At 38.2% G+C, this 22,442-nt stretch overlaps 1 protein-coding gene across 14 annotated transcripts in view; it reads right to left on the reverse strand.

Annotated features, from left to right (window-relative positions):
- LOC112575860 (band 3 anion transport protein-like) overlaps positions 1-22,442 on the reverse strand; it is an 85,264-nt gene that overhangs the window by 14,158 nt on the left and 48,664 nt on the right. For 10 of the 14 annotated variants that reach the window (XM_025257983.1, XM_025257973.1, XM_025257956.1 and 7 more), the window contains 13 exons: positions 22,277-22,436; positions 21,865-22,055; positions 21,326-21,471; positions 20,937-21,117; positions 20,431-20,566; positions 17,493-17,576; positions 13,497-13,680; positions 8,512-8,607; positions 5,418-5,714; positions 4,954-5,140; positions 3,557-3,622; positions 901-1,110; positions 343-491 (listed from right to left, as the gene is read on the reverse strand). In XM_025257983.1, the coding sequence (XP_025113768.1) occupies positions 343-491; positions 901-1,110; positions 3,557-3,622; positions 4,954-5,140; positions 5,418-5,714; positions 8,512-8,607; positions 13,497-13,680; positions 17,493-17,576; positions 20,431-20,566; positions 20,937-21,117; positions 21,326-21,471; positions 21,865-22,055; positions 22,277-22,436 (2,087 nt within the window). The remainder of the gene's footprint in view (positions 1-342; positions 492-900; positions 1,111-3,556; positions 3,623-4,953; positions 5,141-5,417; positions 5,715-8,511; positions 8,608-13,496; positions 13,681-17,492; positions 17,577-20,430; positions 20,567-20,936; positions 21,118-21,325; positions 21,472-21,864; positions 22,056-22,276; positions 22,437-22,442) is intronic. The other 4 variants (XM_025258051.1, XM_025258043.1, XM_025258059.1 and 1 more) reach the window with 4 other exon arrangements.

The following is a 22,442-nucleotide window of genomic DNA, read 5'->3' on the forward strand; positions in this document are numbered from 1 at the left end:
AGGAGTACATTCATTCCTCAGAAAACCTGCCATTTCTCACTATGTTTGCACCAACATAAAAGTTTTGTGCTTCGACTAGAATGCTCCTGCCTTTAAAATGGCATTTCTCAGGCTGATTCAACTAGCACTTAAAACTGTAATATGATCTTTTTGCAACTAAAAGTGACAGCATCCCTGATGGATGTTGTCAGCTGTTATATATATATGCAGTATGAGTCTCTTTATCAATTCAACGCTGCAAAAAAAAAACAACCAAAAAAAAAAAAACAACCAAAACCCGGTGGTAGATACAATAAAATCATCATAAAGGTTTAAAAAGGCACAAAATGATATATTACGCACACTGTAGAGGGACTGTTCAAAGACCAGGACTGGACCAGTGGCACCTATGAGCATGAGAGGCTGGCCACACAGGAGGCTGAAGATCATGCCAGCAACAGCCGTGCTTACCATGGTCTCACTGACTCCCATCAAGCCCCCGGTCTTTTCCTCTGAAATGAGACAGCGTAGAATGGAGCAGACAGGGCATTAGTGTGACTGTGTAACTGAGGTGTTCAAGCGAACAGAACTGATGTTGACTTTCAAGCAAATGTGTCCTTCTCACAACAACCAATGAATAGACTACACCTGCTACTCCTTTCTTCATCTTAGAGGGCTCTTCAAATTTGTTCTGAATTTGTCATACATGCGTATACATTTATATCATTTATGGAAATTAGGCTGCCCACCCAGTTTCTAGAATCCTTTCAATTGATACTGTGGCACTTCACAGACTTTACCTAACAAACCTACAAAGATACATGTCAGCCTGGATACTGAAGTACTTCACTAAGATATACTTAACACAACATCCAAAAGATTGCATGGATCTTATTTCTGAAGTATTCAAACAACACTTACCTAACAAACCTCCAAAAGCAATACATGGTGAAACGCAAGCAAAAAAGATGAAGATGCTGGCCATTATACACTTGATATTCATAGCATCACGAAAGTCACTGATGTAGTATGGATACCGGCGCTTGATATCATTGATGAGACCACCAAAAATGCAACCAGTTCGTTGCAAAGGGTCTGATGGTATGTCTGGGGAGCCCTTCTCCAGCAAAGCTGAAAACATACACCATAATATATCTTCATCTGTCTTCTGGACACAGAGTGAACAAACTATTTCATCTTCTCTTCTACTTCTCTGAAAGCTACTTGATAATTTCAAATAAGATCAGCAGCAGCACTTTAAAGGCATACAATTATTTACTATGATGATTGATCACATTTACACAGAAAGTGCCAGTTATGTTTCAAGAAAAAATATGGGCTTTCTTTTAAGCTAAAACACAATTTTCTTTGAATTCTGACAAAAAACATGCTGCAATGGCTCATTAACAATGGAACATAAATATCTACTTCACTCTATGAACAAAACACAAGAGACCATAATTTAGAGAGACTATATAAAAGTATTTCTACTGCCCTTTGGAAAATAAAAAAGCAAGCAAATTTCCACTTGTGAAACATTAATACAAACAACCTGACAAGTGATTGACATTATCCAACCAGAGAATAATTATGAAATGGTTTCAAAGAGATCTTAACCTCTCTACTGTCTACACTTTTAGGATATTAATCAAGTGTGTTATTAGACATGTTTGGCTTTTGTCAGTCAGTCATCCCTTGACTGATAAAGATAATTGATGGGGTGCATATGGAAAAATGTGGTAACAAGGTCTGCCACTAAGGCCTGTCATGGGCAATGGTGAGTAGGGACAATCAGTCCATTGCTCAATGTTTGTAAGCCAGTTCTTCATCAACCTCCTTCCAATGTTCCTTGAAGGACAGTCTTCAACAGAGGATCATGCCAGGTCACATGGCCAAATGAGATCAACTTACACTACCTGACTTTTGCAAGTAGGGTTCCTGGTGTCTTACAATTGTGACAGTTAAGCTTCATACAAAGTTATCGGTTTTATTTTCCCATTACAAGTTTCTGAGCAGCCTCCTAAGCACTCAATCTCAAATGACTGGACTCTCCTCTCCATATTGGCAATCAAGAGTCCACACTTCACATCCATAAAGCAGGATTAGTACTATAAAGGACTTGTACAGATTGTACTTTGTAGTAAACCTGATGTTATGGCTGTGCCAGACCCTGTCCAGCTTAGCCATTACCGCTGCTGTTGTTATGGTCCTGAAGTGGATATCTGCATGGAGTTAGCTCTTCCAGCTGTATTCTGTTCATGGGCCCTTTGCAAGATGTCTATATATGTCTGACACCCATACGACTACTCTTCTTTTAACTATTATGAGATCAGCCATTATATGTATCTGCTCATTTCTCTCCCTAGATGACAAAGAATCTTGCTATGTCAAACCTTCAATATAATATAAGGAAGCAATAGAAAGAAGGTACAAGGTAGCTTAGTACAAAATACTGACTCTCAAAAACTAGCTTTTGCATGGTGTTAGTGATTCACATATGAATGTCCTAGCTTACATCATCTTTGTAATGTGTATTGCACTGGAGCATTATCTGAGGTTGGTTTAGCTGCCTGCACAAAATTGATCATCCCCCAACAAAAAACATGTTTCAGTGGTAAAATATTGTCAGGTGCATCCAAAAACTGACTGCTTTAGATTAATAATGAAGAATATATGGACAGCACTATGAAATAAGTATTTAACACCACAGCATAACAACAAAGCAATCACTATCACCAATAATAAAAATAAAGGATACTATTATTACATATCATGCCAGCTAACCATGTAGATGACTTCTATTAACCATCATACTGTCTCTCTCTAAAATATGTTCATACAAATAAAAAATATATTTTAAAAAGCATTATCAAAGCACACCTCTAATTGGCCTTATGCTGACAGTGGCCAAGAAGCAAAAAAAAACACACAAGTTTCTTAAAAGCTTCTTTCATAAAGTCCACTAAGTCACTGGAATTTCAAGTGAGTTACATGAACATGATTTCATCCTTAATAGTGGTATTATTAAGGCATGCAGATCATGAACATGAGAAAAGACCTGACATTAATGGTTCCCCCCCCCCCAAAAAAAAACCAGATTCTTCTTCAAGTAGTACTGTTAATAGACTGCCCAAAAAAGTACAGATGAACTAGTACACAGGTTGGCCACACTATGCCATAACCCAGGATCAGTGAAGACAAAAGATGAGCTCAAACATGTGGATGCTGGCATATTTAGTTAATGAAATAAGGAGCAGAACCATTAAAAGTCTTTGTCATCTAGGCATCCAACACAAATAAGGCAATTCTGGAGCCTGATGGTTTAAATACATATCACATACACATGCGCACACACACACAGTGCAAGGCACTAGAAGTCTGGCATGCCAAAAGTCTTGATGGTCAAGATACACAGCACACACAGTGCACCAGTGGTGAGGCCAGCAAACATGCCTAAAGTCTTGATGGTCAAGGCACACAGTTCACAGTGCAAGACACCAAAGGTGAGGTGAGTGAAAGGGGTGGACAGTGCAGGGAGACAACTCAGGTCAGCACAATAGCAAAACCTTCCACTTACTTGCACTAAGTCTATCTAGAGTTCGAAAAACCACGGAAGTGCGCCTTCCCAAGCTCTTCTCCATGTCTGCAGGTACACAGCAGACCACATAAAGGATCAATCACACATGCTGCCTCTGTATCTTTGTTATGCTCTGCTTCCTTTTCATATCTATAAAATCATTAAAAAGAGTAATAACAGTCGCGGAATTTATCTACTTTTGTCTCTAAAACCCCGCTGACAGCAGTTTGAAGACGCTGAAGGTTGTCCACACTGTCATGTGTCCTACATGTCATCCCTTACAGTCACTACCTTCCATGACGCAAAGGCAACCAATTCTTAGAAGTGCATCAGCTAGGGGTGAAGGCAAGATGTGCTAGCCTGCAGTGCTTTCCAGTTGTCAAAAAGAAATCTTCTGAGGGTCAATGAGGGTATTGCTTCCGTGTTCTCTGCATCCTCCATCAGCAAAGACAACCACCAGCTATGGTGCATGTAGTAAACTTAAGCCTCTCTTCTGTGTCTTGTCTTTTTTTTTTCTTCATCACAATGGTAGTTTTCTCACAAAACCTACACTCTAAAAATTTAACATGAAGTCACTCTAATGCCTCTATCTAAATGACATCAATTTATACAACTGGATGGGTTGGAATGTAGGAAAAAATTCCAGCATAGTTGCATGTTAAGCATGCCACCTTCCATCATACTATCGATCATCTTTAAATGAATCATATTTCCTGTCTTTGAAGCTGTAAGATACATGAACTGCTCATAAGCTGCTCTTTGATGCCAAAAACAAGTACTGAATATACACCGTCTCACTCAACTATTTGAATGTCAAATCTACCACCTATAAATACATGCAGAAAGCACTGCATTTCATACGAAGTGATGGCTTCATCTGCTGATTTTAATGCTTTCCTGATATGTATAAAGTTAATCTCAACAGGCTTGTACAGACTTGTACATGAACTGAGTGAAGAAAACCACTTCTGTGGCCCACATATGAAACTGTCTGCATGAGTACTGACCTTTTCACTGAGCACAGAGGTGTATCGTGTATACTTCACAGTGAAATTTTCTGTGTGATTATCTAGCTGGAATATTATAACGACCTAATGCTTACCTAGAGTAAAATTCAAAAACTGTGTCCAGTGTTGCCATCCACATTTATGTGGTCATTTGACACGTGGAAGTTGCACCACTCACAATTAGGAAGCAATACAATTTCACTATAGTATCTCTCAACTTTATGCCCCTTCTCTAACACGGTCGCACAATAATATGTCCCATTTTGCTTTGTATTTTAACACTCTCTCTCACTCACACTATACACTAAAAAAAAAAAAAAAAAAAAATCCAATGTGATGCTAACTTCTTTCTAATTAGTCTTTTCATCCCCCAAAAAACGTTTGACTCACCTTCTTTCTCCTTCTGTTTTTTCCTTCGGCGTAAATGAGCCCGCTTGCGAGCCATATCCATAATGGGCAAAAGAGTCCTTTGGTCCCAGTCACCTGGAGGCAGCACAATGGAATCATCCAGAAACAGGTTGATGGCATGAAGAAGTTCGTCTCGGCTCTCTGCTTTGTAAGCCACTTCATGGAAGGCCTGTGACCAATGGCAAGGACACCTTGTAATCTTTAAAACTTGTGGCTGATAATGATCCTTCCCACTGACCCCTGACAGACTTTTCACATATAAGCCAGTTAACCTCAGTGCGCTGCACTAGGTTCAGAGTATATGGCACTTCCAGGTTTCAAAATATATAGAAATATCTGCTGCTCCTTACCACCCCTGACAGTTCCAACAGCAATATCTACAACTAGTAACTCCCACCTGCTAGTTCTGACACAACAAATATCTACTACTCACTACTTCTCCTCACCTGATTTGACATGAGTGTTGAGATGGAGCGGCCTACTTCATGGTAGTCCATGCCAGCTGTGTCCGGTCCAAGCACTATGAAGACAAAGCGCACAGGCAGTGGCACTTCTGTCAAATTCTCAAGAAACTCTCCTTGTGACAGACGCACAAAGGCCAGGGCCGGGCGAGTCATGTACTCTACCTTCCCCACCAACACCGTGCTCACCTCTGACCCAACGGGGATGCGTCGCATGATGTCCTGCACATGCTTTTTTTGTTGCTCTTGAACTGGCACCAGGCCAATGTGGACACCATCCGTCTGCACACCAGCCATCAGATCAACTCCAGGCATTAAAGTGAATGTAAAAATAGGAATTTCATGACCTTAATCTATACACGTAACTGTACTACACTCCTGTTTACTTTAAAAACCACAAAAATTACCCCCTAAATGAGAACAAACCTCCTTCTATGAAGATTGCATTTTAAAATAAGTTCTGACAACTGGCTAACCAAAGGTGTTATGCATGAAGGTAAAACTAAATTAAAAGATAATATTAAGAGACAGCAGAGACTTATTTTCATACCTAGTATCATTTTTTTTAACATCTTACCAGATAACTTAATATAAATCTGACATTTTTCAATACAAGATTTAAGAATGAAAATAAACATGAAACTAGTGCACAGATTTACTTGGTCCCACCTATACTTTGTTTCAAAAACCTACAAATGTGATTTGCTAAACTGTACGCATACCCATAAGCTACAGATTGCTTTATTTGCCCTGATGTGCAGTGATTACAAGCAAAAATTTACAAATGAGTTTTGTACATTAGAACCAAGCATAGGATTTTGTGTACAGCAGGGCACAGTCTGTATCACACTAGTTAACATGTACAGGGCAAGCCAAATCTTTATGTAGCCATGCAAGTATTATGACAATATTAATGCTGATCCTGTGATGAATTGTGTTCAACTTAGTATTATTTCACCAACCAGTTACTGGCCCTAGCTCTCCTTCTATTAACTGATGTCAGCACATGTAACTTTCCCTTTCCTACTGTAGCTTCTAGCTAGTCCAGCTCCTAACTGTAGGTCAGTAGTTACTAAAACAGCTCTAAACATATACTCCTTTAAGAGCCATGTGATACACTTCTAGTCATAGGCTAGAAGGCTAAAGAGAAGCACTCTGCTAAAACTCTTACAAAGTACTAGCAGTATAGCTGACTGCTGCCTAGTGTCAGCCATCTAACTAGCAAATAACAGTGTACAAAGTACATAACCCTTGGTTTATCACCAGTAATTAATAAGAATTTATAAGACCATCATAAGAATTATTACAGAGCATAAAAGAACACAACTAACATAGTTTCAACACCTTTGAAGTGAATTCTTCTTGTGCTCATCAAACAGTAATGGCTAAAGTCTTGAAAAACAGCTACAGCTCCAATCAACTCAACATGCACTCGTCAACTCTGGCATAGATATAATGGATTTCTTTTAATTTTAAACAGAAAAGATACATAAGACAGGGAGAAAAATAGACAAGATCAGTCTCTCTTTTCCCCTTCTATAAACAACAAAGTTTATTTCTGGTACTTAAAACATTATTTTCTTTGATGTAAAAGATTTTTGTTAGAAATATCATACTGTCCTGCTCTTCCATGATGGATGGCACTAACATAAGCTTTGTCTGGCATACTGCCATGCAGTTCATGCTTCTAAACATATAAATGCAGTTAAACAATAATAAATAAAATTTAAACATCAATTTCTATTAAAGACTGCTTTTTTAAAACACACACACTACAACCACTCCAAAATCAAACGCAAAACAGCTCCTTATTCATTCTAGTATCCAAACACCTCACAACAGATTCTGCTGTTTATAATCTACACACACACACAAAAACCACCCCAACATTGTGGAACTATGAGGCAGTTCAGAAGGGAACACCTTGCCAGTCACAAACTTCTAGAACCATGACTATCCTCCACTCATGTCCATTCATTCTCTCACACGCATGAGCACAACTGTACACAAAAGTATCAAAACATTGTACCATCATTGCTATTGTTCACAACTTGCAACTGTTCTCTTCATACTTCCTGCCTAATTATGACTGATCATTGCAAAGATAGACCAAAAAAACAACAAAAAAACCCAGTGGTGCTCAGCAACACATGCAGACAGCCCCAGGGAATCACAAGCTAGCAGCTCAGCATCTGATGTGAAATGTAGTCTGGTTCTGCTTTCTAAATTATTAAAATTTCTCTCAAAAGCTCTAGACTTCTACATATCAAAATTATTATTTATCAGTACACCAAAAAAACTTAACTATGATCAGTTTAGTGCTCACCTGTTGATACTGCTCTTTTTAATCGGACAACAGCAGTGAAGAACACAAGAGTGTCCTTTACATGCATGCACATGCAAAATGCTTTGTCAGAACTTTTTACCATATACAATTGTTTATTTTATCTGCAAGCAGTGATGCATACTTTGTTTACTTGCAAAAAGCTTCATTTCAGCAAGTGAAGCCATGCACTCGATGTTGGAAGTACCTATTGTCTTTCTATAAGTGCTTTGGTACCCTGTTAAGGCACTGAGTTCTTAGGGTCTAGTAGCCCTGTCCATAAGGTGCACCAGGAACACACAAGGACCCCTCTTTCTCTCTTCCCTCCCTCGTCAAAACCTGCGTGCAAGAGGTTGTGTGTGCACAGGTGTACATTAATGAGCAGGTGTGAGAAAGGTAGATAAAAGGAAGAGTAGGTGAAAATGTACAAATGAGTACAAACACTAAATTCTTCCTTGACGGCTAATTAAGTTGCTTGGGCAGCTAATCATAGTGAAATAATCTCAAAATCAGCATTTTAGAATAAGCTTCAAATTCAAGCTTAAGAACACTCAACACCATGCATTTTGCAATGAGACCAGGAAAAGCAAAATAAAACTTAACAGTAAATATTTTAAAACTATAATAGTAATAATAATAAAAGGATGAAGCATGCTATTTGGAAAATTTGCGGATGGTACACCAATACAGCAAAGAGAAAAAAAGGTGACAACACCAAAATTCAAATCAGATTTATAAACAAAGTGCAGACATTACCATTTTATCAGTGAAGTGAATAAAACTTTCCCTAAAAATCACTGCTTCAGGTGAGGTGTCCTTCCCAGAAGGGACAGAATTGGGTGTTGTCAACTCCTGAAGGGAGTTAAGACATGTTCATTAAGATAAACTCCATTTGTCAAGCAAAAAAACTGAGTTACCAAAAATTTAAGTGGTTCCAATTTGTTTTATGATGTCTGGAAAAAAGTGAAAAATACAACAAAATCATCTGCAAAAAAAAGTACCAAAGCATGTGGATAATGAAGACACCCCTTTCTGGACTGGGATTCAGCAATGGTTGGTCTCTTCCTGAGCAAAAGCAAGCTAGAATCATTGCAGTATTCCACAGAGAGGAAACAACAGATGTTCAATAACCTGAAAAGGTCAAAATTAGCCATCACACTATGTCATACCACACATATGGCTGTAGGAGCAATGACTGAACCAGATGCAGAAGAAGAAATCAGAGTTAATGACAAAGCAAGCAAACTGGATGACTGGTGAGAAGGCCTACAAACCTAAGTGTTCTGCATTCCACACCTGCATGCAAGATCTTAGAACACTGTGATCTAGCAACACTTAGAATTTTAGAGATCAATTTAGCAATTTAGGTACAGTAGAGTATTTAAAAAGTCTTTTCTAGCTACAGGGGCAGACTGGTATAACACTCGGTTTGGATCCACCCTCCAACAAACTACAGGAGATTAAGGATCATGTTGTTTGTATGGAAGTTTTACACACACACATATATATATACCCTATGTTGCCCCTTTTTGTAAAACTTGAAGAATAAAATTATCCCTAGATCTCTTCCTTGCACATTTTTTTTCAATTATGCCTCTGACATCTTTAAATCACTACTAACCAATAATTCAAGAAGTGTTAATCCTCCATGTTACTTCAAGTTCCAAACCAGCAGCTTGTACAGAGGCAATGAGCTGAAATGCTTTTTCTTATTCAAAACAATGCTTTGTTAAAAATGGAATCGGGTTCCAATATTATTCATAACCTGTTTCAATTTCAAATTCTACATAAAACAGAAGAGCACAAAGCATTATGAGATGCCAATGCAAACATGATTATGTGAGTAGCTGTCTGCCATCACTCCAAGTACTGAGTGATGAGAATGCAGACCACCATCAGTCAAGAAAGAAGACATCAGCAGCCAATCACACTCAAGCAGAATACTGTTTTGCAAAAGAGTAGCAGCGATATCTGTTCTTGCTGGACAGCATTTCTCCAGGTGATCCACAGACATCAGCAAGAAACTGGGAAAGAGTGATAAGGTTATAGTCCACAAATACTATTCTTGGCCGATTCAGGCAAGAAAAGCAAACTCCCTAAAATATGAACGGTCCTTTACTGCCTTTTGGAGATCGATAGTCTCTTTTAAAAAAAAAAGTAAATAAATAAATTTTACAAAATTCAGCGGTGAGCCAGACGGACACACAACTGGAAAAATAGTGAAACACATCACATACATGCATAACATCAAAGTTGTATTATATGAAGCATGACAACATATTAACACTACTACAAAAATCTTTTACAAGTACTTTTTTAAAAAAAACAAGCACTGTCAACTGACAATGCCTCCTAGAGCAACACTTTTGTCATAAAACGTTACTTTCATGGATGAGAATACATGCATATGCATCCAGTGTAGGACCAAAGGTTGATCCCACTGCTTCTATCGTTACGCTGGATGCTATGTGCTATGGTTGTAGTCTAGCAGTAGAATACAATAATCAGGATTTAACACTCCAACCCTGAGAAAATGGACACACTATAATCCCACTGCCTAATGTAACAAATAATAGTTTTTGTATTATACAGTCCCCTTGGGAGCAATGTGTTCATATTCTGTGCACCTTATGGTTGGTTGGTTGTGCTTTACATTGTGCCAGCAACTAAGGCTGTATCATACATTAAAATGTATAGGAACAAAAAAACCCATAATATATAAAATAACAATATCCTAAACAATAAAAGATAACAAGCAAGAGTAAAATAAAATGGTAGATAATAGGTAAAAAGGGGTACTGTGGCTTAAAAAGCCACCAGTGAACCGGAACATTAAACCTGGTAACGAGGATCAAGAATTTTGAGGTAAGACTCTTGACAACAGCCATAGATGATGCAGCCATAGTCTAGCTTGGAACAGACCAGGCCACGATGCAGACAAAACAGGACCGTGCAGTCCGCCCCAACCCCCACCCAACTGGCATGGCAAATTACTCTGAGAATGTCCAAGGCTTTCTGACACGAAAGGCGTAGAGATCTGATACGTGGAAGAAAAGATTGTTTTCGGTTAAAGACGACCCCAAGAAATCATACTTCCTGGACCACACTCAGTGGCCACTGACAAAGATAGATGGCTTTGGAAACATGCCTTGCAGTTTACAAAGGTGAATACATACTGACTTTGTGGAAGAAAATTTTGTCACCCTCTTTTACACACCGGCAGGAAGTGGCCTCAGATGTCATCTACATACGAGGCCAGCAAACCTGGACAGACAGAATTTAAGATTGAATCTATTTTAATGTTGAAGAGTAAGTGATGGTGAAGACCCCAGAAGCCAAGGGCGTGAAGGTCCACAGAATACACTGCTTCCAGGTAGTGTCATACACCTCAAAAACATGCTCTTTGCAGACAAATGCATCCCTAATGAACATTTACAATGGACCAGATGGTCCAGGATGCTGCAATATTGTCTGAAGCCAGACTGCAGGTCAGAGAAGAGACTCTGAGACTCGAGATGCCAAGTGAGCCAGGTATTAACCATGTGCTCTAAAGTTTTGCAAAGACTAGTAACAGCAATAGGACAATAAGAATTTGGACAGGACTCTTACCAGGTTTTGGGATGGGCACCACAAATGTCTCTCTCCCCAAGGGAAAGAAACGGCAGAATAATCAAATACATTTGAAGATGGCTAGAAGGAGGAAGAGAAAGATCTGTGGAAGATGGGTTAGCAGCTGATAAGAAATGTTGTCTAGGCCAGATGCAGAGTCTTTGAACTTCTGAAGGGCCTGCTGCAGTTCCTTTAGAGAGAAAAGAAGATTGTACTGTTCAGAGTTATTGGAAGAAAAGCCACAGCAAGAGGATTTCTGAATAGACTTCAGGCGCTGAAAATCAGGTGGGAAGAGGAGGAACTCTGAGCAATGATGGAAGTGAATTAGCCACACACCATGCCTCAGTGATCACAGAATCTCCAATCTGAAGGTGGCCAATTGAGCCAGCCTGAAACCTTCCCTTTTTCTTCTTCGTGGCAGCCCACACTGCCTGGGAGGAGTACAGGGGGATTATGAGGACACAAACCTCTGCCACAGATGTTTTCTGCTTTGTTTAAAAATAAAGTGAGTCCATGCTCAGCTGTGTTTAAAATTCAGCAATTTTCTAGAAGTGGGATGGTGGAAGGTGAGGCACTGAGCCTTTTTACAGACACATTGAGCCATTTGGAACTCTTCTGTGAAGCAAGGGACACGGAGATGGTGTTTCTGTGTCCCTTTCTTCTGAATTGTTGCTGAAGCAACTTCAGCTAGAACAGTTGTAAAAATCTTTAAAGTATGTTCCTGATCATTACTACAATTGTTTAACGTAAAACTAGAACTGAGGCAGGAGACGCTCAGGGCATGAAAAGTCAGGTTCCACCCGCAGCTGTGCACTTTATAACATCCAGCTTTAAAAAAAAACAACAACTGCAAACCATTCTTTCAGTCTCTAACAAAAGCTAGTTTAAGCATTACTATACATCCATGGAAATGTCATAACAGAAAAGGTAAGGTCCTCAACCAATCTCACACACAGTTCCATTTTTGTTCAATTACTGAAGAATCAAGATGGCCATTTCAGAAGCAATCATTCTAGGCTCAAGTTCCAACTAAAAAATGCCAAATTGAAGAGCAAGAATGGTTAACTCAACCATTCAAGTGTGACGTCACCCTCTAAAGGCACACACCTGTGCAAAGAATCGATCCAAAAGGGTAATTTAGCCATGCAAAAAGTATGTATTTCAGGATAAAAAAGTGTTATTAAAACATTAACTCTGAGGCGATCTAATTTAATTTTTGAGAAATGATGTATATCATATTCTAACGGGAAAAAACTGGGCCCCACCTAGCTCTGGTCAACATACAAAGTTTTCTAAGGACAACTAACCTCATTTAAACAAGCACCATGTACTGTAGAACCAAAAGGTGAACAAGGTTTGGGAAACATGGTGGACACGGCACTATAGTGCATGGTACTATAAGTAGGATGTACACAAATCCATGTACCTTGAGTCAGTGTGAGACATGCACAGTCAAAAGCTAGTAGTTGCAAGGTCAGTGTTGTAGTGTTCAATACTTCTTAATCCTTTTCACCCCCAGTGGACCATTGTGTTCAATACTACTGTGCCTCAACTCAGCAGGGATTTGAATGGTAAACGTCTTCTGCCTTAAAAAAAGAGGTGAGGAATGGTAGGCACCAATGCTGGGTCTTGCGGCTAGTGGTCAGGCCTCACTTGAAGTGATTTCAAGAGGATGTCGTCTGTCAAACAGGTCTAGTGGTGAGCAACATATTTTTTCTAATGACTGGGTACAGCTCAGCATACATCCCTTTCCTCAAGCTGATAAAACTGTTAATACTGTGTAGATGCAGTGTAACAGCTCTTTTGTTGCTATACCATTAACCCTTCAGTTTTTGGACCCTGTTCATTCTACAAAACTGGCCTTAAAGTGATCTAGTGAATAAGCTGCACTGTCCAATGCAGAACATGGAAAACATTCTGTGGACTATGAACACCATTCTTCTGGTTCATCGCAAGGTTATATGAAAATACATTCCGACCTTCAATACCACAATAAGGTTATTTTAAAGTAATTCAAAACCCAAATACTATCACAAAGTTATGGTAAAATACATCCCAAACTTCACTATTATCAAAGGTTATTCTACAAAACATGAATACCGCCTCAAGGTTACACTAACTTGAATACATACCATATTGTTATCCACATCCACCTTGACAATCTCAAGTTTTGCCTTGACTTTGTCATCTCGCTGCCGGCCATCACTGTTTAGCTGGTGGTTGGAGCTGTACTTGTCCGAGCGGTTGAGACCCATGCTGGACCCAAAGCTAGCCAATGACAAGGTTTTTGGCATCAGCGTTTTCTCCCGTTGGTGCCTGCAATGTCCACAAAGTACTGCGGTCATTTCAAATCAAGAACCTTTGTTATATAACCATAGATGTGCATTTTAAACTGCTTAAAGGACAAAACAGTTGTAAATCAGCAAGCATTTCTTTCTCAGGAATTAGCTCTCTAGCCTGTAGCCTTCGACTGACAACATTTAAATGAAACAACTAGAGCATTTGTAGAAATGGTTTTCAAAATAGGTGTAAAAGTTCTAAGTAAAATCCATAGAAATTATTAAAAACAGATTTTACTTTTATCATTTTTTAAAAATACACAAACATCTAAGCTCAAAGTTCTCAAAATAAAAAAGTTCACATGGCAATGCATTGCAAATCCATTTTCATCAAATTCGTTTTTCATATGAGCTGCAGACAGGTAAGTACTATCTCAAATAACCATAATTTTATCTGAAGGCACAGGCAGCCTATCAGTTGAGTACTGTTCTTGGAGTCTGAGGGTTAAGTTTGTATCAATTTTTTTTTTTTTTAAGTTATAGTTTTTCAGCTCTTCCCCTTCCCACTTTCTATCTAGTTTCTGAACTTGTTTTTAGCATCAAGACACAGACTGAAGTAAATTGCCTCCGAGTATGATCTGAAAAATGCTTTCTCTACCATTAATCTTTGTATCTGAGAGCATCATTATAAGAACATTGCACAAAAAAATTAAAAAGGATAACTATTCTCATACCAACTAACACTTTGTTTTTAGTTGCTCATGATCAGAATATCAACATTTTATTCCATTCACCAGTTTTCCCACAGTGGAAATAAACTTTTAAATATGCAACCTCCACCCAACACCACCTGCATGAGATCTATGAGCTTGATTGAGCCAAAGTACTTGGCGACATGCAGCTTTGCACATCAGATTTTGCTGCCCTTATTTATCCCATCGTGCAACAAAGTACAAAGGATCCCACATCATAGCAAACTATTTATTGATAGAAGCCACCCAAAGCTTTGGTGCCTTATTTTAGGATAAATGAGCCATTACAAGGCACAAGACACCAGTCAATGTTGTACCTCTAATTTAAGGCAGAGCACAATCAGGCAACAGGAAGATGGACAGTGCATGACTAAAGTCATAATATGATGCAGTGCATATCACAAAAATGTGCAATACAAGATTTTGGGCATATCACGCATGACTGCACATGCCATGAAGGTAATACTGTGCATATCATTAAAGATTATATACCTGTGAGTGTGGTGAGTGTAAACTATCCAGACTAGTTCCATACCACTAAGCTATGGCACAATGTGAGTGCATAGTGACAAAAAAGTGCATACTCTCACTGAAAGAATCACAGAAAAGACTGCATCCTGTGAGTGGAATGATGCATACATTTCACCATGAATCAACTATCAAGAACTACTAGCACCAACAACAATGGCCTATTATTATGTCAAGTCATCTAGTGGCATACAATTAATCTGAAGCACATGGTACACAAAGTCTGTATGTGCCAGGGTATAAGGGAGAGAACATTTGTAAGCATGCATGCACTCACACGTGCATGCATGCCAATTTGCACAGGATGGGTTAAATTTGCTAGTGGTGCATGGGAAATAACGTTTCACATTTGCCTTTTATTTGCCCATAAAAATATAACATGTTGACCACCAGGGGACCTAAATATGTAACCAATCTTTCACTGCATTTCACAGTATTTTCTTAATCTAGCCACATGTCGACAAGTACTCATTATTCCAGATTCTAAAGAAACACTAATTCTTATAAGGCAAGTCAGTTAAGTTTTTGCTATTACACTGTACTTTTTAATATGTCCTACATAATAATAAACAAAAGATTGTCAAGATATCTGGCAGAATGCTTAGAAACGTCCATTTTGATTCTTATGTTTCTATTTATTCAGAAGGAAGAGACTTTTAGCAAGACAAGAAATTTGCTAAAGATGGCCAACATTTAATTGTACTTGCAGTCTCCTTCCTCACTGCACAATTATGTTTTCAAAAACATGTTTAATGAATGTGCAGCAACTGTACTAGCTGCTTTGAAGGCCATACAGAAGCACTATAAGGGGGATGACATCTAGTCAATCTCTAGCCATTTATAATTTTTCAGCTAAAACCTGTACTTAAGGGCAAAAACCATCCCAAAGCCAGTGAAAAACAAAGCCAGATACCATGTTGTTGTATAAACATGGTGCATAAAAACAATGATAGAAGAGTTGAGAACAGACATCACATAGCATCAGTAAGTATTAATGAAAAATAAGATGGAAGTAAATGAACATGTGGAGGGGTTAGCACTTTTGTTTTAGTAGTAGTTCGTTTTTTTAGCTTAAGAGATCTGACAAAAATGTACATTATTCACAAGTAAAACCGTTTAAATATACTTTGCTTTCATGCAGTGAGTGGTAACGGATTACTGCAGCACATTTCTTAGACCTTAACAAATCCAACATAAAAATGTTTTTGAGACAAATTTTCACAAGAACTAAAGTACACTTTGGAAAAAAAAAGTGAACATGGATCATAGAAGTGAAACACTGTGAGCTAAGAAACTGCAAACGAAGAAGAAACCTACTGAACAAATAATTTCTTTTACTTCTTTCACAAAATCATCTGTGCTGCAGTTATAATGAGCACTTTCTGTAAGCTCTGTGTATCTGGCACAATTAATGATAGTGAAAAAAAGCATATTTGGTACAAATATGACAAAAAAGCATATTTGATACAAATATGACAGTATGCTATAGTTACATTTATGTACAATGCTGCGATGATTTTTCTGATAATGCAACAACAATAAAACAAGGCAAGCAACAGATGAGTTGTATGTTCTTTTCTGGTACATAAACTTGGCAGGTGTAGCTGCTGTCCCAGAAACTGACAAGCCTGCAGCTTTATGGCTGAAATGTTACACACAGAATACTTTTGTTTTTTTAACAGAGCTTACCTGAGATTGCCTGCTATCTATAGCACTAATTCTTATTTAACAGTGAGCATCACTTATTTCTGTATTTCTACAGCTGAGCATTCCACAGGTATTCTTTATTGCTTATTTTTAATATTGATGCTTATTACAAATACTGAAATAAGTCCCATGTCTGGTAAAAGCATCATTTGTCCAGATCTGAAGCAAGGCAATCATTAACAACTGTCAAACATTATCACAGGTCTGAAAACCCAAACATTTGTCTGTAGATGTGTGTCCTTATATACAAAGTAATCTCTTCCTGAAATACACATGCATGAATCTAGCTGTCACCAGTAGTGCTTTCATAACCATGCTACCAATGTTTTCCAGTAGATAGCCTTCAGACCTTCATGTCTTCTCTCATGATGTTATCAGTATTTTATAACATGATAGAACCTTTATGTCCTGATCATTTGGCCTCACACGATGCCAACAGCAACAACAATAGTAGTGCTGTTGGTGGTTAAGGTGGCGGTGTCATCTAACAATGAAATCAATGCGATTATTGCTCCACACTTCATGTAATGTGTTACATTTGTTCAAGGAACCCTAATATGCAGACTGCTTGTTTTATTAGTTTTTCGCAAAATAATAAAACTACACAAAAAAGGAAATAATCATGCATCCCCCATCCAAACTCAATAAGGAAAACAGTCAACTAAAGAAAGGTTAAAATGCAGAAGCAACAATGTTAATGCTGACAGGTTTGTTAGTGGAAAGCCCAGAAAAAAAAAACAAAATCACAGAAAGCTGAAGCCCAGAAATAGTAAGCACAATGCATCAACTTCCTCTGCTCCTGAAAATAAAGACATCACATGCAACATTTACAGATGAGAGAAGGATTAATGAGGACTCCAACCTCTGTCGTTCGTTGCTATCAAGTCCTACCAGATTTGAATACGACTTTGTCCGCTGCAAAAATGCTGGCCTGGAACTCACATGCCTGCAAAATGAGCATGTGCCACAATTTCCTGTTAAACTTTATGATGATAAAGACTGAGTTAGATGAGCCAAAATGTCCAATGCCACTCAATGTCAACACTTCCTTCATCCTCTTCAAATACTTAGTATGTCATATTCAGTGAGAATCTACCCTCAAATGATCAGTAAAGACAGCATGACTTGAGACAGGACTTGGAAAGGGATAGTATGTCAGCTATTCTTTTAACCTTTAAAATAATCTGTAAATTAGGTGAGCAATCTATAACAAATCTTACATGAAGAAACCTTGATTAGAAAAGAACAGCTAAAATGTCAACTTGGCTGCAAAACTAAACTTCACACTTGGGGATGGGGCAAGCTACGTTCATTTCATGCCTTGTTGTAATTCACTCTGATTTCCTCCATACCTTATTCATAAGATCTAGTAGCTTGCCCCATCCCCAACTCCTGCTCCACGCCCTTCACATGACTTACTACAGGAAAAAAATGAAAGAAAGGTTTTTATATTTGTGTGCTCATTCTTCAATTTAGACTGAAACAGGTTCGCATTGGTTTCAACATGTGCATAAACTTAATCAACACAAGAAATATTCAAGCCTACAGTGGAGCCTGTTCTCAAATTCTTAAACTGACAGGCATCAATGTGTGCATTCCTTCAAAAATGATGCAAAGAGCAAGATACTCCCAGTTTCTGCATGTTAAGGGTGTACCGTACTTAAAAGGGCGACAAAAGCCCCACTAATAAGAACTTTTAGGAGCCTCTAGTGGTGACAAGCCGAAGGTTAATGGGGGGAAAAAAACCCTAATAGATAAAGTAGTTTAGAGTTGATCAGTCATAATTTACATAAAAGAGTCAAACAAAAGCTGTGCAAGACCAGCCACAGGATTTGGAAGGACAGGTTAAATGCTTAATTAAGTCCTAATGGCATTAATGTCTCTTCTATGAACCAATTATTCGTTTTATTCCTCATTCTTGTATTATGATGGGCCTATCAGAACTGTAATGATTCAAAAGTTTGCACAGCCTACTCTGAATCATTTTAAGCATTATGTAGGATGAAGATGGTAACAACTGTTCTATTTTGACTAAAGTTAGGTGCCCATCAGTCTCAGCGGTAAGACCAGAGCTTCCACAAGAAGGAAGAGTTTTCAACCATGATAAGAATAAAGAAGAACCTCAAAATATGCCACAAAGATTAGATTCACTTGTTAACAATGCCTTGAATGGAAGTCATTTCTTGTTTGAAACTAGACCAATAAGATGATGCACTTTCTATGTATGATGTTAGTGTGTCCACAGTTTAAACATAAAACATAAGCAAAAAACAAATATGCTTGTTATAATAAACAAAACATAATACATAAACAAAAAAATATGCTTGTTATAATAAACACATTTCCTAATATATGAAACAAACTCCAGTGAAGACCACATAACCAAGTACAAAAAAATCTAGCCTATTACACAAAGAAATAAACCACCACCACTACCAGTGATAACGACATTTAAGTATAACCCGACATTCAGAATAACAACAGGGCTTTATATGACACAGTTCAGCAAGCCATTACTAATTTTATTTTTAATGACAATGGATTTCAGCTAAGTCAATTTTAGCACAGTAACCAAAAAAGTCAGTTAGATGGGGGAAAAAGTTTATTAACAAAATTTTTGAACAGTTGAATATCTCTAGGAAAAACAAATCCTCTCTTTAAAGTCACAGCCAAATATCTCAAAATATTCACTTTTCCACTTAAAAAAAAATTTTCTCTTCATTAAATCTGACTTACTAAAGTCTTATGACGTATTAGTTACAATTAATGATTTATTAGTTACAATTAATGAATGACTGTTGCATTATGCATATTTTACATGCAAACTGCAACCATGCATATCAGCAGTACCTAGCTTTGCGTCTCAAAGGAAGACGTTTTCTGTGACGTCCAATAAAATGGTCTGGTGGTGAGAAAGGGAGATAATTTACCAATTAGGGAAAGCATATTAGTGATGCTAACCGTTTTGCTCAGATGATGAGGGTCCATTTTTTTCACTGATGGCTCATACATGAGGGGAAAGCAAAAGAATTTTTCCTTGGTTGTGAGCAGCCTGCCTAACAATGGGGGCTGTAAGTCTAGGGAAACTACTCTCGAGTAGGCTTTAAAAAAAAAAACAGGCTACAAGTAACTGGTATCCCCCTTTGATCATGTTGAGCCAGGCAAGATTGACCAAAAGAAGACAGATTGCTGGTACTGTAGGCTGGATCAAATTACTAAAAAAATTCAAGTTTTGTATTATCTTCCCTTCTTTACCACATATTTAGCCACACCTACAAATTCCACAACTGGCACAATTTCCAATTGAAGGAATCACTAAAACTGGAGCAAATACTGCTCCATCATTGTTCTAAAGATGTTTTACTCTTGTGATTAAAACGACAACCATCTATTTTCCAGTAAAGTACAGAGTAATAATTACTGATAAAAACTTAATTTATGGTTTCCCACTGAAAACGTCCTTCCTTACTCAAACTAGCTTATTTCGTGATGCATGGTTTTGGTTATGAAGATACAAAATCAATATGAATGCCATAAATATTTTCTGCATAACAATGAACATCGAGTTCCAAACATTCACTAAATAGTTTCCATTATAACAAAACAGATCCACGAATACCAGAATTCATTCACAAATCATGTTTATAAGCAGAAAGGAGCAATTTATGGGTTTTTTTAGAAACAAGCTTTTGCTCCAACATTTCATGCCAACATCAAAAGATTTATATGTAAACAAATGATAAATCATCAGGGTGAGCCCAGTATATGGCTGTACATGGAGAAGTTAAAAAAAAAATTACCTATGTTTCAGCAGAAGTGTTCGGATAAGTTTGCCACGGTCTTCTTCCTTCAGAAGGTCATTCACAACCATTTGCTCCACCACAGCATTTACAATAGTTGCCACATCTGAGGCCTCCAAATCAAACAGCAACACTCCTGCACAAGCACAGTGTCAGCATGGTGCAACAGTGTCTTTATGTATAGTTTGTGTCTTGGTACTGTAACAATACCATATCTATAACACTACTGCCCTTTGATGTATTAAAGGCCTGATCTGCATGTAGCTGCCATAGCCTGCCTTGTCTTCCTTATCATATTAATGTCTTTCCCACTCATTTATGCTTAACTGCATGAGGCAACATTAAATCTTCTAAAATAATATTTAATATTTAAAGCTGCTTTTACCCAAGTTTCTCGTAGCAAGTATCTCTAGTTCAGGGTGTGTTTTCTTCTCTTTTTTTTTTTTTCTGTGTGGAAGCAAGTGCAAGATAAAGAGAGACAGAGATTATGCCTTCTCCATGCATACCTTGTTCCAAACCTCTGCGTAGCTCTAAGAGACTGTGGAATGACAAGGAGGCCACATGTGGCTTCCCCCAGCGCTCAGCACCCTCTTCAACATCCTCCTCAAACTTGATCCAGCGAGCCTTCTCTCGCCACTCCAGCTCCACTTCCCCACCCATGTGCAGTTCGTCTAGTTCCACAAAAACCTTGAACACAGTTGCACCATGAAAAATCTTAATAAAAGTCACAAAGTCAAGGAAAACCCAGTGAGGACTATCAACACAATATTTCCATGGAATGAGTTTTTATTGTTATCACTGTCAGCATAGACAAACATTTAAATGTATGTTTAATCAAACTTTTAGCAAGTCATGCTTTTATGACTGCCAGAATAAGAAAATAAAATCCATTTACCTCATGTGGACTGTGATCAAACTGTTTCTTTTTCACTCTTTCCCGTTTCTCCTTGTGTGATTTGCCAATATGAACCACAGAATGCAAAGCCTTTCGCTTCTTAATCCTGGGTCGACGCAAGCCAGGCACATCAGCAAACCTATGGCCTATACAAGCAAATTAAAAAAAAAACAAACCATAATGATTCTTAAGTCCAAGGTGATGGGATCTTAAAAGTTCCATCAAGATGACTCAGTAACATGATATTAATGTGCTCTTTATCTATGGAACTTTGACAATTTTTAATTCATCAGCATAGAGACTTTCATAAGCTAGAGTAATATTATCACCTCATGCAAAATGTTTCTGACAGTACTTTTTGGGCAGGGGAAGTGCTGAGGTAAGATTCTTAAATCAGAGGAGAACGTGAAAACTTTACATACAATTTTCAGTAAAACTAGAGTAAAAAATGTTCATCTTAGTTATACAAAGCAATGGCGATAAGATAAAGAAGGCTCTGCTTTTGTTCTTGTGTAGAAGTGGAAAGAAAGAGTGCTTACTGGACATCTCATCAAGATCAGCCTTATGTAGAAAAGCAGCTTCTTCCACCTCAGTTGGGTAATGTTTCAAGGCATCATTCAAATGCACTTCACTGCCCTTCTGACGGCGAAGATTAAGATCCTCCTGACGGAAGTGTTCTTTGCGATGATGGTGGTGGTGCTTGGACCGTGTGGAGCGGGCACTGTCCGTACTGCAAAAACAGTTGTTTTTTTTTTTTTAACTTAGTGAAAAAAATACTGCAAATGTGTGAGTGAAGACTACCCAGCATGCAGCACTAGTTTGTTTCATATGCTGGCTTTAGCTATCATCTAGTAGCCTGTAGTCACTGCTCACTGAAAGTGGTCAGAATAATGCAGTATAAGAATCATGAGTGGGAAAAACTGCACACTTGTGCACTAAGTATCCACTTGCCTGGACACTCGCTTCATTTCAGACGCAGTGGCTGGCCCAGCATTGCTGTTACTTGTCTCATCAGTGGTGCTTGAGACCTCATCGTCTGCGCGAGGGGTCCACACACTGTCCTGCTGGACTTCTTCCATTTTGGCTACACTTGGGTAGGTACTATCAGCACCTAAAT

This window comes from Pomacea canaliculata, linkage group LG1 (genome assembly GCF_003073045.1).
Source record: "Pomacea canaliculata isolate SZHN2017 linkage group LG1, ASM307304v1, whole genome shotgun sequence".
Classification (NCBI taxonomy): Eukaryota; Metazoa; Mollusca; class Gastropoda; order Architaenioglossa; family Ampullariidae; genus Pomacea; species Pomacea canaliculata.